This window comes from Amphiura filiformis, chromosome 14 (assembly GCF_039555335.1).
Source record: "Amphiura filiformis chromosome 14, Afil_fr2py, whole genome shotgun sequence".
Lineage (NCBI taxonomy): Eukaryota > Metazoa > Echinodermata > Ophiuroidea > Amphilepidida > Amphiuridae > Amphiura > Amphiura filiformis.
The window spans coordinates 55033964-55048838 of record NC_092641.1 but is presented as its reverse complement, the minus strand read 5'-3'; the positions used below and the strand labels follow the sequence as shown (position 1 = coordinate 55048838).

The window sequence follows — 14875 nt, the reverse complement described above, 5'->3', positions numbered from 1 at the left end:
ACGTTATGATAACGTTTTTAAAACGTTTCATGCAAACGTTATTTAAGCGTAATCAAAACTCCACACAATTGCGTTTTTTAAACGTAATAGTGAAACGTTTTTAAAACAAAACTGAAACGTATTATTAACGTTAAAAAAACGTGAAATGGCTAGCTGGGTAGCGCCGCGTTTCCATTGATTAGCACGTTAAAACTAGCGTCGTGCTTTCATTGATTAGAACACAAAAGTGAAAATCAAAACTTGATTTCGTTTCTTCATTAGGTTTTAGATCACCGTTTCTTTAATTCTCAACCAATTTCAACAAATAAGGTCTTAAATCAGAGCTGCAGAGTACAGGTAGTGGCTGCTTATTTTAATTGTAACATACTTGTCGTTATTTAGGATATATAGGGGTGAACACAACTGGTACCTTATTTTTTGCCTCACTGTATACAATACACATACATTATACATGTAGTAGCCGAAACCGCTCCTATTACCAAAAGTGGGTCGAGAGTGAATCCTCAAATCCTCAAATCCAAATCGAAATAAGCTTTTAAATAAATAAACCCCTCAAACGCATCATCAATTCCATACTGATATACTATAACAATAATCTTGGAATATATCCTGCTGAATTTTTCATACTATTTACTCTCTGAGTTCGGCTATGTTCATGCACATGTAGTTCAGTTAATCGTAAATGAAAACGAATCTAGATGGTTTGAACAAGAATGTACAAAGTTTTACAAGAATCTGGTAATTCCTCAAATATTCAACTAAACGCAAAACTAATTAAAATAGATGACGGATTTTATTCAGCAACAAAGATATAAAAGGACATTTTGATAGAAGCTAGGAGTCATAGACACAATCGCACACTACGGGCTTATAGGGCTTTAGTTCCCAGTAAACACAAAACATTTTCGACATCATTCGCAAAAGGTTAGAAAAAGTTGGCAGAAAATGTCGGGTAATATAAAGGGTATATAAAATTTACATACCATTCAATAACATTTTAACTTGCTTCAAATATTCTGACATGTTATTTAAGTGTGGACAAAATATTTTTATAAATCCAAAATTGATTATTTATATTATTTATTTGGCAAAAAATGTTTTTCAATAACATTGTGAAAACATTGTAAAATATTATTGTAGTGTGTTTGCATAAAACGTTTACATGACCTTTATATTCCGACATTTGAATGTTATCAAAACTTTTATACTAAACCTAAAACCCAAAATATAACCTATTAACAACGTTTTGTGTTTGCTAGATCTGTACATAAAAGATAAAATAATGTAATACAAAACCATAAACTAGGAAAAGTATAGGAACAGTTGAAAGAAATCTGCAAAATACTGACTAGTAAAATGAACTAAAACACGCAAAAAAGAAGACAAAACAGTTAGAATATAGGATAGGATAAACTTATAGTTGGCACAATACATAAGGCAGCAGCTTATACGTCACTTATAGCCAAGAGAGGATCGAGTTCGATAATGAACGTCTTACCTTACTTATTGAGCTCACTGTAAGTAGCAACTGCAGAAACTGGGGAAAAAACACATAAAAAACAGGATCCACAGTGATCTGAGCAAGAAATAAATGATACAGAGAGTGTCTGTAATCTCAACCAGAACAAAAAAATGTTGAAATTTTCGAATAATATTCTTAAAATATCGAGACATGGCACATGCATTCCAAATTTAAACCAAAAAATCCATGTCGCAGTAGGGTTAATGATCTGTCGAAATACCAAAGTGCTAAACGTAATTAGAAGCTAAATCTGGTAAATGGATTTAGTTTTAATATAAGGTGTGCGCAAAACGTTTTGATTCGACCCGGTTTTGGCGGGGGTATATAGTCACAGACAAGATACAAAATGATTGAAAAGATTTTTTCTAGGAAGTGATGACCTATTTTAGATCATTAGGAGCTCTGAAATGAGGTTAACGATTTTCTAGGTTTTCGGTGGTGTAGAGTGAACTATAGAACACGAACAGGAGACACAATAAGTTCATTTAGTAAGAAAAAAAATCGTGTTTTGTTAACGCTTCATTTCATCAAGTGACTAGCCCTTATCGGCAAATAACTTCCACCAATTACATCTTCTGACTACCCTTCGTTCTCCTCTCTCACACGTAATACACGTAAGCATGATGTATGTACAAGAGAAATTCCCTTTAAAATGGATTGATCGCCGGCATATATAAGGTATACTATTCACATCATACAATAATTATTTTGATTACATTATGTACATGTATTTTGGTGGAAGTGTTGTATTCCAATTTAGTATCATGTTCCCATGAAGTCAATCACATTATTCTTTTATATAATATCGATTTTTGATTTACTGACGTTACAGACAATAAAATTATAATCATTTAAATTTAAATATCTTTAACAAACCTCATTTTGTTCTAGGTATCCAGCCAGCTCGTTGGTCCCCTACAAATTTCACTCGGTGGTATGCTATTTGACATCGGGAAATTCATCTTAGTGTTTGCTATTGTCTGGTTCGCGTTTGCACTGGGCTTAAATCAAATTTACCAAGCCTACCAGGAGATAGAGTATACTACTTGTTTAACGGAATCTGATGACTGTAGACCGGGTCCATTCTATGAGTAAGTTGTGAAGTACTTTAAGCTTTCATATTGTTATTCTGAGACTAAAGCAGGGAGGTGATCCTCTCAAAATTTATTGAAACATCGATATATCGTGGCATGATTTACAGCATAACAGCCGCATTTATCCTGAGCCGATTTGAACTTATGTTTGGTTTCATGTTCATGTCAGGTAATACCTCGTGTGATATATTTTTGTAGAAAAGCCCTATTCCCCCTTACTATTAAATATGATATAATTATCTTGAGGAGTTCCCACTTATTCATAGGTGCCCATTTATCAACACAAATGATATCATGGAATATATTTTATATAACATAAAAGCTGTTGTCAGGCAGAAAACCGGAAGTTTGTCACCACCAAATGTGTGCCATTTTATTCTTTTCATCACAGTTAATGTAAAATTTTGCGTTTTAGCCTTTTTATTTAATGTCGTTTACTACTGGGTTACAACCAGGACAAACACCACAAAAAGTATATCCTACTTTTATGGTATATATAATATCATCGAACTAAGACATTTAGAAGTTTTGAAAGGAGTATTTCTGTGACTTCAGACTCAAATACCATGAAGGGTATAATACAATGCAAGGTACACAAATACAACAATAATGGTGAAAGCTTCTGATCCTAAGAGCTCTTCATCCAATATCCATACTTACTATATGTTATTTTCTTTTGCAGTGTGAGTCAGTCCATGTTGACTTTATTCTGGGCCCTTTTTGGTCTTGAACCTCTGGAGATAATCAAATTAGATGTCAATGGAGACCCTGGTCATTACTTCACAGAGGCTGTTGGCACACTACTCTATGCGTTGTATCTTATGTTTGCCGTGGTGGTAATGCTGAATGCATTAATTGCTATGATGAGCAACACGTACACCCGAGTAGAGGTCAGTAAGGCACCAGAAACAAATTCGTTCGATATTTGGATCGAACTTTGATGCTGCTTCGATGCTTGTTATTAATGATCTAAGAACAGATTAATCAGAATCAATGCAAAATTTATATTGGCCAATAGCTGTCAGTATCAATACATACGAAGATTCATATGTTGTCACACTTAACAATAGTCAATTGATAGATTTCATAAATAGTAAGGATCGACCAAGCATCGATGGTCGATCGAATTAATTTGTTTCTATTGCCTAAGTCAGTTGCATTCAAGAATGTTTGTACAGGGTGTGTCAAATGATTGGTACCTATCAATGTTAATGTTAATTGGAAAGCCCGCCTCTTTCAAATACGACATTGGATACTCTTGAAATGTCCAGAATATATAGTTTATGACTTTTTTTACAATAATTATTCTACAAATTATTTGGATTTTAAGTTGAATTTTGATGTCAGACTCATCCATTGTCAACGAAAACTGACAGGTACCGATCATTTTGATACAGCTTGTACAGTTACACGGTAATAACAAAGCACTTAATACAAAGATCCTGCTTTCAAGGCCATAACTGATACCATAATATTATTATATGGCATCCTTTTTTGTGCTTAGATGACCTTTAATGTCATTAACTACTGCATTATAGCCAACTTGTGCTCCGAACCTGTGCTTAATGGGAAGGTTGGTCCCTTAGCCATCAAAGCTGTGTTAAAGATGTCTTAGCAACAGCATATTTTCTTGTATTTCTTTAGCAATACAATAATCGTCGTAATAGAGGGCGTGAGGTGCTTTGACAATTTGATGTACCGTAACCAGTCCCGTTTCTTCATATCTTCAATCTTTTGTTGGGGGAACTATATCCATCAAAATGTGAATGTGACAGTATTTTTTATATCTGATCTTTCCACTTTGCAGGAAAATTCCGATACAGAGTGGAAATTCGCCCGTGCCAAGATGTGGACGGGATTTCTCCAGAGTGGTGGCGCTGTTCCACCACCATTTAATGTTATTCCATGTCAAAGAACCGTCAAGAAGATGATTAAAGCAATACAAAGCTGCCTTCTGTGTCATCGTAGAAGAACTACACAGGTAGGTCATAGCATACAAAATGTGTTAGAAGGGAATATGGCAGCTATTTCTTGGTTACGTGCCTATCGCCCCGAACCCGAAGGGTGATAGGCCCGTAACTTGTACCGTGGGGAAAATAGTTGCCCTATTTCCCCGATATAAACTATATATATGTGACCGTACATCATGAATCAGCCGTAAAGTCGGCCCGGTCAATGTTGTTTTATTTCTTGTTATAAGCTTTAAAATGATATATTATTTGACTTCAAACGATATCCAAAAGCGGGGATATGGTTTGTTGAACTCTGCTCCTTCAACAAAATGGTACCTTTTTTCGGTTCTACATGTGTCTCTTTTTCCAAATTGCTGGTAATAAATATCAAACAGTCATAATTGGCGGTCATTTCAAATCATCCCCAAGTCAACGAGGTTCAGGAATGTCCTCTTATTGTTAATTGTTGGTTTTACATACCTAGACAAAATACAATGCTTTGTAACCCACCACTTGAACATGATTTAGCCAAAGCCAACAAAGACTAGAGCTATTTAAGGATTCTATAGAAATCGATAGAAGACTATTTTCCTCTGCAGCAATAGGATTATTGTTTGGTTTAAACGGTGTTTGACTCGCGATATCAATTCAATTAATTCAAAACACATTTTTTTTTTTTAAATACCAACAGTTGTTTAAATTGCCCTAAATATGAAGAGCTCCAATTGCCACATTTGGGTATTTATCTAAAGGTGGAGTGCATTGACCGCAGTCATGGCAGTGGTGTCATCACGTTGTATATATGCACCATAAGTGTGTTAGTAGGTTAAGATGGTAAATGAACAAGAGGTACTTGACCTATTAAGATCAGATTGCTCATGGGGCACAGTTAGCTTGTTAGTACATTACATATCACGGGTTGGGAATCAACATATTTTTATACTGATAATAATTCCTGGATCAAACTGTCTAAACTTAACACCCCAAATATAAATAAACAAATAAATAAATAAATAAAAACACCAACGATTAGTTGGTGTTTTTAACAGAATCCCTACTCTATCTTGACTCTCTGTGCTAAAACATTTCCCCTGTATAGGCCCTAAACTTAAAACCATCAGAATAAAGTGTTATAGATAGCCTCCCGGTAGATTATGTAAATGGACTAATGAAAACAAGGCTTCCGTTCATCTGTCAACGTAACACTGTTTCGCCATTGTATTAACCTTGCCTTGAATAATGCTCTTTTTTACGAATTTTAAATTTACATTTAAATGCGTACATGTACAAACATGCCTTGTATTTGAGTCAATGTGTGACAAAATTCCAGATCTTATTCGTTATACTCATATTTTTATTTTGGATATTATGGCCTAACTCCCTCAGAACACGCGCTTTATTGTTTTGTTTTGTTTTTTTATTTATTTTTGTGTGTGTTTTTTTTGTTCTTGTTTTTTTAAATTTAAATTAAAAAGTATCCTCTCAGGCACATACAAAAATGGCGATTTTGTTATAGACTCAAAAGTTAACCCTCTATTTCAAGAATCCGTCTGAGAACTACTGTCTTCATACAGCGTTTCTGATTGGATAAGAACTACTGCCATCTTACAGCGTTTCTGATTGGTTCAATTACGAGATGTGTTCATCTGTGTCCCAATCAGCTTCTAAATATCTGAGCTCAATTTTCTTCAGCCTTAACACCCAAATTATACTATGTTGCTGTCTTGTCGTAACCAATCAGAAGGTAGTACTCATTGAGTTAAAGAAGGTGTCCATCATCGCCAAATCATTGTACCGAGCATCGTGTTAGTCAACCCAGACAACATGCAAAGCTAGAAATATATTTCTGGAAACGGCCGGACAATATCCCCAATTTACATGTCTATTTCAATATCGAGTCTGTGTAAAACTCCACTTTTAAACGAGTTTAAACAAGACTGATGTGGTTCGTGCGATAATACATTATAATGGATGTCTGAATGTGAGGGTTTGATTAAAGGTACACAAACTGAGTCATGTTAAACATCAAGCGTGTGGATCGGATTCCAAATGAAACCATCTACAACCTGACCAACACCACTCCACTGGTTGCCAGAGTCAAGATTCATCAACTCAAATTTCTCGGCCATATACTGCGTCTTGAAGATGGCGAGCCTGTGAAAGAATATGCGCTTTATATTCCACCACATGGGAAGAGGAAACCGGGACGGCCGCGCACACTGTACTTACATTATGTCCAGCACCTCTTGGGAGATACTGAAGGGATGCTGCAGCCAAACAAAATTGTTTCGCTTGCCTAAGATCGCATTAGTTGGAGAAAGCTTGTAGTCGCCTGCTCCGCAGCCGACTGATGATGATGATGATGACACAAATTGACCGTTTTTAAGTTGGGAGTAGAGCGCTTTTTCAAAGACGCATACTATGAGAACGAATAATTTCAAATTTAATCACACCCTATGATTTGCTGACATAACAACAAAATAGCTGATATTCCTGAATCAAACTGTCTAAACTTAGCACCCCATGGATTTCCACAACGCATAATTATATAATCTACATTTTGTAAATTTGTTTAAGAATAAGAATTGACGTGCACGAAGATCGCGATTCTCTACAATTATGATCTGCTACCATTGGATTACAATGTGCCAAGAGAACTTATGCCAAGCCATCGTCATCTCCCAACATCATCATTTCTCTTTCTCTAAATTATTAGCTGGATTCTTTCCTTACAGTCGAAGCCAACTAGTAAATGTTGTTGCTCTAAATATGTATCTTGTTTTTTTTCTTCTCAGTCCATGATTCAGAGAAAAGGAGAAGCAGAAGAACAGTATGAGGTAATATCATCAATCACAAGTAACGTATGGGCTCTGTAACCCACATTTGTATATTATTTTTATGGGACCTGAGAGCACAGCAGACACACCACATTGCATTCTGAATGCACTTCTGATATCATTTTTTTTTTACATGTGCAATATAATACACATTTTATGACAAATTAAAATAGACGTTGTCTTTAGCAATTTTATCAATCTAATGATATGCACTTAAAGTGTATGTAGCTGGAAGGAAAAGTCGACCATCATATGCAATTTTTGACCTTTTCATATTGAACAAATACATGAATTTACATTTGTAGGGTATTTTGGGAAACTTCTTGTACAGCTTAAATAAAATGGTCAAAATGTCCATGTGATGATCGGCTTTTCATCCCAGTTACATACACTTTAAATACGTAGCAAATAGATTTATAAAGTCTTATCAAGTTTAATTCGCGGACTGTTAAATGTACTTTTTTTAATAATTTGCCATAACATTTGTAATATATCGCGAATGTCAAAAAAATCAAATTATTTGATATCATCAGGTCATTCCTCGTATTCAGAATACAATTTGGTATGTCTGATGTGCTCTTAGTTCCATGATACTGTGTAAAGGTGGGTGAACATGTGTATACTCATTATACCATTAAAAAAATCGATGGTTATTAGCATAATTATGTGCTCGAGCGCTTTTAAAATAAACAAATATGAAGAGCCCCATCCACAAAAGTGTAAAGGGTTTTGAATAAATCATCGATACACATAGTTATATATGAACAAGTAAACCTGCAAATGTGTGTTTCAACCCCATTAGCTCAGCTGGTAAAGCTTTAGACTATGGTACAATTTCATGTTTTCAAAAGTGCTCAATAGTAAGCACATATGCTAACTATCGGGTTTTTTTACGGTATTCACAGACGATTCTTTCAATACAAGTTTAAGTTTATATATAAATTGAAATGAGGTCAACGTGATGTCTTGGCCAACATCGATATGATTCGTCGTTCCAATAATGTCAATCAATTTACTAATTACATTATTCTTGTTCTCAGAGATGCAATTGACCACTGCATGTTTGATATATTAAAAGACAATCTGTCATCTGCAATTGAAATGATCAATCAAACGAAAACATGCTCGCACTTTATTTTTATCTGTGACTGTTGTGATTAGTTTCTGACAGGATCATGTTAAATGTGGCTAGGGTACCCGGCTAGGATACCATAAATAATGCTTAATCAGTGCATAATATGCTTTCTTCCCTTTGATCGATATCGTGTGGTAATGACTTATTACGTTTGAAGAACTTTTATAAATTGTTTTTTAATGTCAAGGATAGGCTTTAACAGCAATTATTTTTAATGCTCTTTTTTTTCAACTTCAACTTTAGTTTTCTACTTTTTGGATTTCATTTTAATTGTTTTTTTCTGTTTATTTATTTTTTTTTTTTTTTGGTTTGGTTTTAAAATTAAGGGCTCAAGTAGCATCGTTTTCATGTATTTTTTGTGGAACCTGAAAGCACATTAGAAACACCAAATTGCATTTCGAGGAATACGAGGAATGTCCTTCTGATACCAAGCATCCTGTGGGCCAACAATGCGAAGTCTTTCTTTCAAACGGGCGCCGAGCATATATATATGAACACTTACACGTGACTTTACCAATGCAGAATACATAAAATACCCCATTCTGCACAAGGTCATCTTTAACATGTAGCTCATTCCCTAGACCCTGCCACTGGTCACGGCATTGATGAATAAACCAAAATGTTAAGCTGCTAGGAAAAACTAAATTGCTGATAGGAGCGCGTACGAAGAGAGTTGGTTTTATTATACCTTTCTATTTATAATGCATATTTTGTTTTTATCTAATGTATCATTTACAGAAAGTAATACGGCTACTAGTTGAACGTTATATTTTAGACAAGACTTCCGCTGGCGGAGATTCTGAAGTTGGCGTCACTAGGGCTGACATTATGGGCATACGAAATGACGTAGCCGTATTTAGGTATGTCAAATATTAAGATTGTAAATTATAACTGTGATGCTCAAGCTCTTATTTGGACACAACATAATAATATGATAAATGATGGACACGCTCGTATTATAATAATAAACAAGATATTCCTGAAAAAAATTGGTGTCAGTTCCAATTTACAATGTAATTATTATTTGAATGTGATGTTAAAGATGGTTCCGAAAAATGGCCAAAAGCAATTCGACAAATAAAAAAATAGGCAAATGTGGTGACTAATTTGCATATCTTGCGACAAAAATTGCATCGGATCTTTTATACGACTGCCGCTTACCACAACCTCATCAAGTTACATCCCTATACGCCTCACCAGTTCTTCGAAATGGCAAAAAAAAAACACCAACAACAATTTTTAAGTTAAATATGCAAATTAGCTACCTAATTTGCGCCAAAAATTGCATCAAGTCTTAGGGCAGCCACTTACCACCACCCTACCAAGTTATACCCCAATACACCTCACCAGCTCACACCCACTGGTTTTTCCCTTCAATCGGGGATACACACATTTTACACAGGTTGCGTAACCATGAAAATGAGGACACCCAGTTGGCACCTAATAGAGCCCGATCTTCCCCAGTTGACTAGGAAATTTCTACAGGGCAAATGGAGACATCACCCCCTATTGCCCTGTAGAGTGTCTTAACACGCTCTATAGCCCCTGTTACCCTGTATAGAGTCCTTTTAAAAATCGGGGATATCCCCGGTTGGCGGTATATCCCCAATTTCCGGTTAAAAAATTGGAATATATCCCCGATTGAAGGCAAAAACCAACCGTGAGACTGCCGCTTACCACAACCTCATCAAGTTATATCCCTAGACGCCTCACCAGTTCTTCGAAATGGCAAAAAACAAACCAAAAAAAACAACAATTTTTAAGTTTAATGTGCAAATTAGCTACTTAATTTGCATATTTTGCGCCAAAAATGCATCAAGTCTTAGGGCAGCCACTTACCACCACCCTACCAAGTTACACCCAGATACACCTCACCAGCTCCGAGAAACTAACCTGGAAGCCAAAGGCATTTAAAAACAAAGTTTACACAATACAAATGTATAAGACCCCATTATAGCATAAGGCAATTTATAAGTCATTTTAAATGATTTTAAATGTGACGTATACAATTTGTCTATAACACAGGGAGATATAAAATGTAGGGATTTGGGTACTTTTTGTTCAATTTTCACAGAAATTTAAGGATTTTGACCGATGTTTTTGTTTGTCTGTTTACCCCTGGGTCGCTGAAACAAAGAATTATATTCATTAAATCACCTAATTTATAATTAATAAAGGACAAAGAAAGATAAAAGCAAAAGTATGCTTCATTTAGTTAAAACAATAGTAACATCCCTGTTGTGTACAAAAATATAACTCTATACGACAATGCAAATCAGGATCAATTCATGGACTAAGTGCACAGGGAAATGTTGCGTATGTAAATTAAATGGAACAGCCAAAATGCCAATGGGTATGTAATTTAACAAGAACAGCCTTAAATTGATATCGATATTAATATTGACGTCACAGATTCGATTTGTCACGTGATCGTCAAACCTGTACAAGGTGTCAGTTCTGCAGTAACTGACACAAAAACAGCGCAGTGATTTATAGTTCGCTACGCACATGCATAACGCCTAGACGTTGATCCACAAGCCTCAGCACCCTTTACAGATACCCGGACAGATACATATCATGCACACTCACCCCAACAACAACCCACAAACACACACCATACTTGTAAGAATACTACCTAGCGCGCTACGCCTTGTAGTATATTCCCTATAACGTACCAGACAGGGTCTTATGCATTTTTACGTTCTTTGTAACATACTGTTGGGGGGGGGGGGACTGTTATCACATGCATATCAAAGACAGTGTTCACGTTTGCAGGCAAATACCAACACAAATCCATACACATCACACACCACTACAGGCTCTGAAATATGAATATTGTTGTTATATTACATGGACGCATTTTGGTTAAGCAGAATATCATAATATCAATATCTAGATGATTTGATACATTACATTTTATTTATTGATCCACAGATATGAAACGTTCAAGTCACTAAAGGCAGCAGAAGACTCATTTGATAAACTAAAAGGCGTGTTATCTGACATTAGAGATCAGCTTCAACGAGTTGATGAAATTGGCGAGAAAACAAACCAACTAGATACAAATGTTAGAGACTTGAAAGACAGGACTGTTGAAATTCGAGATACCGTAGATGACATGACATCGACACTTATGCAAACACGTCAGAAGCAGTATAAGAGGTAGTGACCAAGAATTACGTAAACACTGTGTATTCTAGTGCATAACCGTAATTAACCGTCATTAGTGACCGAGAATTACGTAAACACTGTGTATTCTAGTGCATAACCGTAATTAACCGTCATTGAGTAAGACATAGTGACCGAGAATTACGTAAACACTGTGTATTCTAGTGCAGAACCGTAATTAACCGTCATTGAGTAAGATTCTGGCACAAATAAATCCGGTGATTATGTCCACTAGGCCGGAATACTGTAAGGATCTCAAGACTTGCATTTTTTGTGACTTTGTCGTTGGAGAAACTTATCTCAACATATCGGATTCGGAATTTGAATATCCTTTCAGGAATGCCGGAGAAGCAACAGAAGGTATTATCATTCCAGTGAAACCATTATTTTATATTGAATTGTGAACAGACTGGAGCTATACGAGAGTTTTCTTTGTGATATTGATCGTTGCATAAGTCTTGCTAAGATCTCAAAACTAGCTGGTTTTGTACTAATATATGGTCAAAAACAATTGGTTTTGATAGGTTTTTTTTTAAGAGTGTACAAACTTCTTTGATAATTATGTTCTTTGCATTTGGGTGTGGTTCAACTGCAGAATGTGATGATAGATATATCCTGCAAATTAGTGAATTGCATTTTTAAAGAATACACGCGCTTTTGTATTCAAATTGTTAGAATTGTTAATGAGACGTTTATTTCAGATGAATGTTCAAAAAAGACACTCAAATTAAAATATGTTGAAATTATTGTCACAATGATATTGCTAGTGCACAATGCGGTATCGTGTTTCTGTATGATGCGGTAAAGTCGCTAAAGATGGTAAAAATTTGAAGAAAAAAAGGAGTTTAAATTAACATAATGTTACAAGGGGTTTTCTGAATTGGGAAAGTATAATTTAATCGTCTTCTTCCACTTTTGGAAACACTCATTTGTAAAGAACCATTTTTTCCAGATCGGTTATATCATTACATATTGGTCCGCCGAAAGGCCTATATCACAATTTACATTTTCAATACGATATGTCAATAACACGGAGTAATTACTTGCTATGCTAACAATTTGCTAACACCGATTTATGTAATGATATTACCTTTAAATCATACATTTTTACTGTCCTGCTTCAAAAACACTATTTTAATATGCTGTATTTATCTGGGATATTTTTTAATGTAGTAAAATGATGGTTATGGGTAGATTAGCAAATGTTATCATTAAGAATCGTCTTCTTAGTGCAAGAAAGTGTACTATGAATAATATGACACAAAATTGTCAAAGGTTTAACTATAGCCATGGTTACTAATGAGCCGATGGCCTACGCGATTTGTCAGACGAATAAATTGCTTCAGGACGCCATCAACGCTACAGACGCCTATATATTTTACCTACGTTGTAGCTGTATAAAGGGGCGGGTAACACCTAATTCAAGATACTATGGCCAAGCACACTTCCAGTATGACGATTGTTACCAACTGTCGACATTTGATATCTTGTTGTCTCGGGCGAAGGTAACTTTCAAGAAAGCTAGACTAAACAAGATCATCTGATAATTCCCAATCTGGGTCATATTTGACCTTGGCTTTATTACAAATTGGTAATGTGGTAACTGGTCATGATAAGGACAGAGAAACAACTCATTTTGAAACTTACGCTGAACTAGAATAGCGCTACAGGTCACTTTAATAACCCCTTTCGCAATTTCGGGAAAATTGAACTGCGCATTCCAAAGTTGAGTCCCCGAAGCGGGGCTATCTGCGCATAAACATCCGGGTGTATTTGAAAGATAAACAACTCAATCTCCTCCATTGACGAAGCGTGTGATGAACCGCGCCTGGAAGGGATTCCCCGATTATTTTGCTTTCCCGCTTTCACACTAGCAGTTTCTAGCTAGCTCATCAATACTTTCATTGTCTTCTGCAAATGTTTAAAAGACATCAAGACCAAATATAAAATTGCAGAACACATGTAGCAAGTGTTTCTTACAAAGTGCAAAGTTCACCCTCATTGAAATAGTGTGGCGACTGAGTCCTCAATGTTTATCTTCCGAGCATATTACCCACAATGCACTTTGAACTGAAACTGCCAAAGAGGCTATTGTAAATGACCTCTCAAGAATCACAAAGGCAGCTAATTAATGATTTTCTTGCTCTAATATGACGATATATATTTTTCAATCTCTCTAGAATTCTACAATTTTAGTTCAAGTTTTTATGGCATGATTTGGAAAACTTTACTGCGCTCTAATAATTCTATACCACGCATATTACATACAGTAATTGTTCCAATTAAAAAGATATGGCTTGTATATTTGATATAATTATACAAAATCTACCAAAAAAGATCCTCTGAATTAAAAGTGAGTGTTTAATCAAGGTACCTCGTGATAGTAAGTACTATTATACAATGTACACATATATCAAGCATATTCAAAACTGCGGCGTAAAAAAATGATAATATTGTACAATAATTCAAACAATATGTATATCTTTGGAAAAAAAATGTACATTTCAAAGCTTTTGAAATTCATTACATGTGTTATATACATCGTTCTATGTCATTTAAGACGAACATACATTGGGTCATTAGTGTTTATGTTTGCAAAAAAACTATTTGCACTTTATCGTGGATATGCTTCTTGAACTCTACTATGAAAGGATCGGACCTATGTGGCCAGTACTTATTGGGTACTATTAGCCTTTTGGTGAGAGATTCGTCAGCATACGGTATAAACGACGGTATAATACTTTTACTATAGTCCACTTGGTTTCCTACAGACAGTGACGTCAGTACTTTGTCGGAGGTACTACGCGAGTGTATAGATGTACCGACTTTGTCCACATGTGTAAACACGCAGGTTCTTTGAATCAACGCACAGTGTATCCACCACACGCACTGACGTTACTCTCTCGAGGAAGTCAAATGGACAATGATTGCAGTAATTTATATCATAGAATGATGCTCAAGAAAGTTTGCAGGTCGGGCTTTCTTTTTGTAACCCTTGTCTTACCGACATATTTTTGGATACATGCTTACTGATGGGAACCGCCTCCTCTATGTGGAAATCATACTGTTCTATTTAGAATCAAAGGATAGCTATGGGTCTTCACATTATGACGCTGTATAATTTGAAATTTCTTGTTATATACAGAATAATTATATGCTAAAAATTG

At 35.4% G+C, this 14875-nt stretch overlaps 1 protein-coding gene across 2 annotated transcripts in view; it reads left to right on the top strand.

Moving 5' to 3' along the window:
* The window catches only part of LOC140170323 (short transient receptor potential channel 4-like), a 290327-nt gene extending 275750 nt beyond the window's left edge, over window positions 1–14577 (top strand). For both annotated transcript variants that reach the window (XM_072193690.1, XM_072193689.1), the window contains 6 exons: window positions 2414–2613; window positions 3299–3506; window positions 4424–4597; window positions 7364–7405; window positions 9279–9400; window positions 11475–14577. In XM_072193690.1, the coding sequence (XP_072049791.1) occupies window positions 2414–2613; window positions 3299–3506; window positions 4424–4597; window positions 7364–7405; window positions 9279–9400; window positions 11475–11706 (978 nt within the window). In that variant the 3' untranslated portion in view covers window positions 11707–14577. The remainder of the gene's footprint in view (window positions 1–2413; window positions 2614–3298; window positions 3507–4423; window positions 4598–7363; window positions 7406–9278; window positions 9401–11474) is intronic.
* Window positions 14578–14875: the final 298 nt, after the last annotated feature.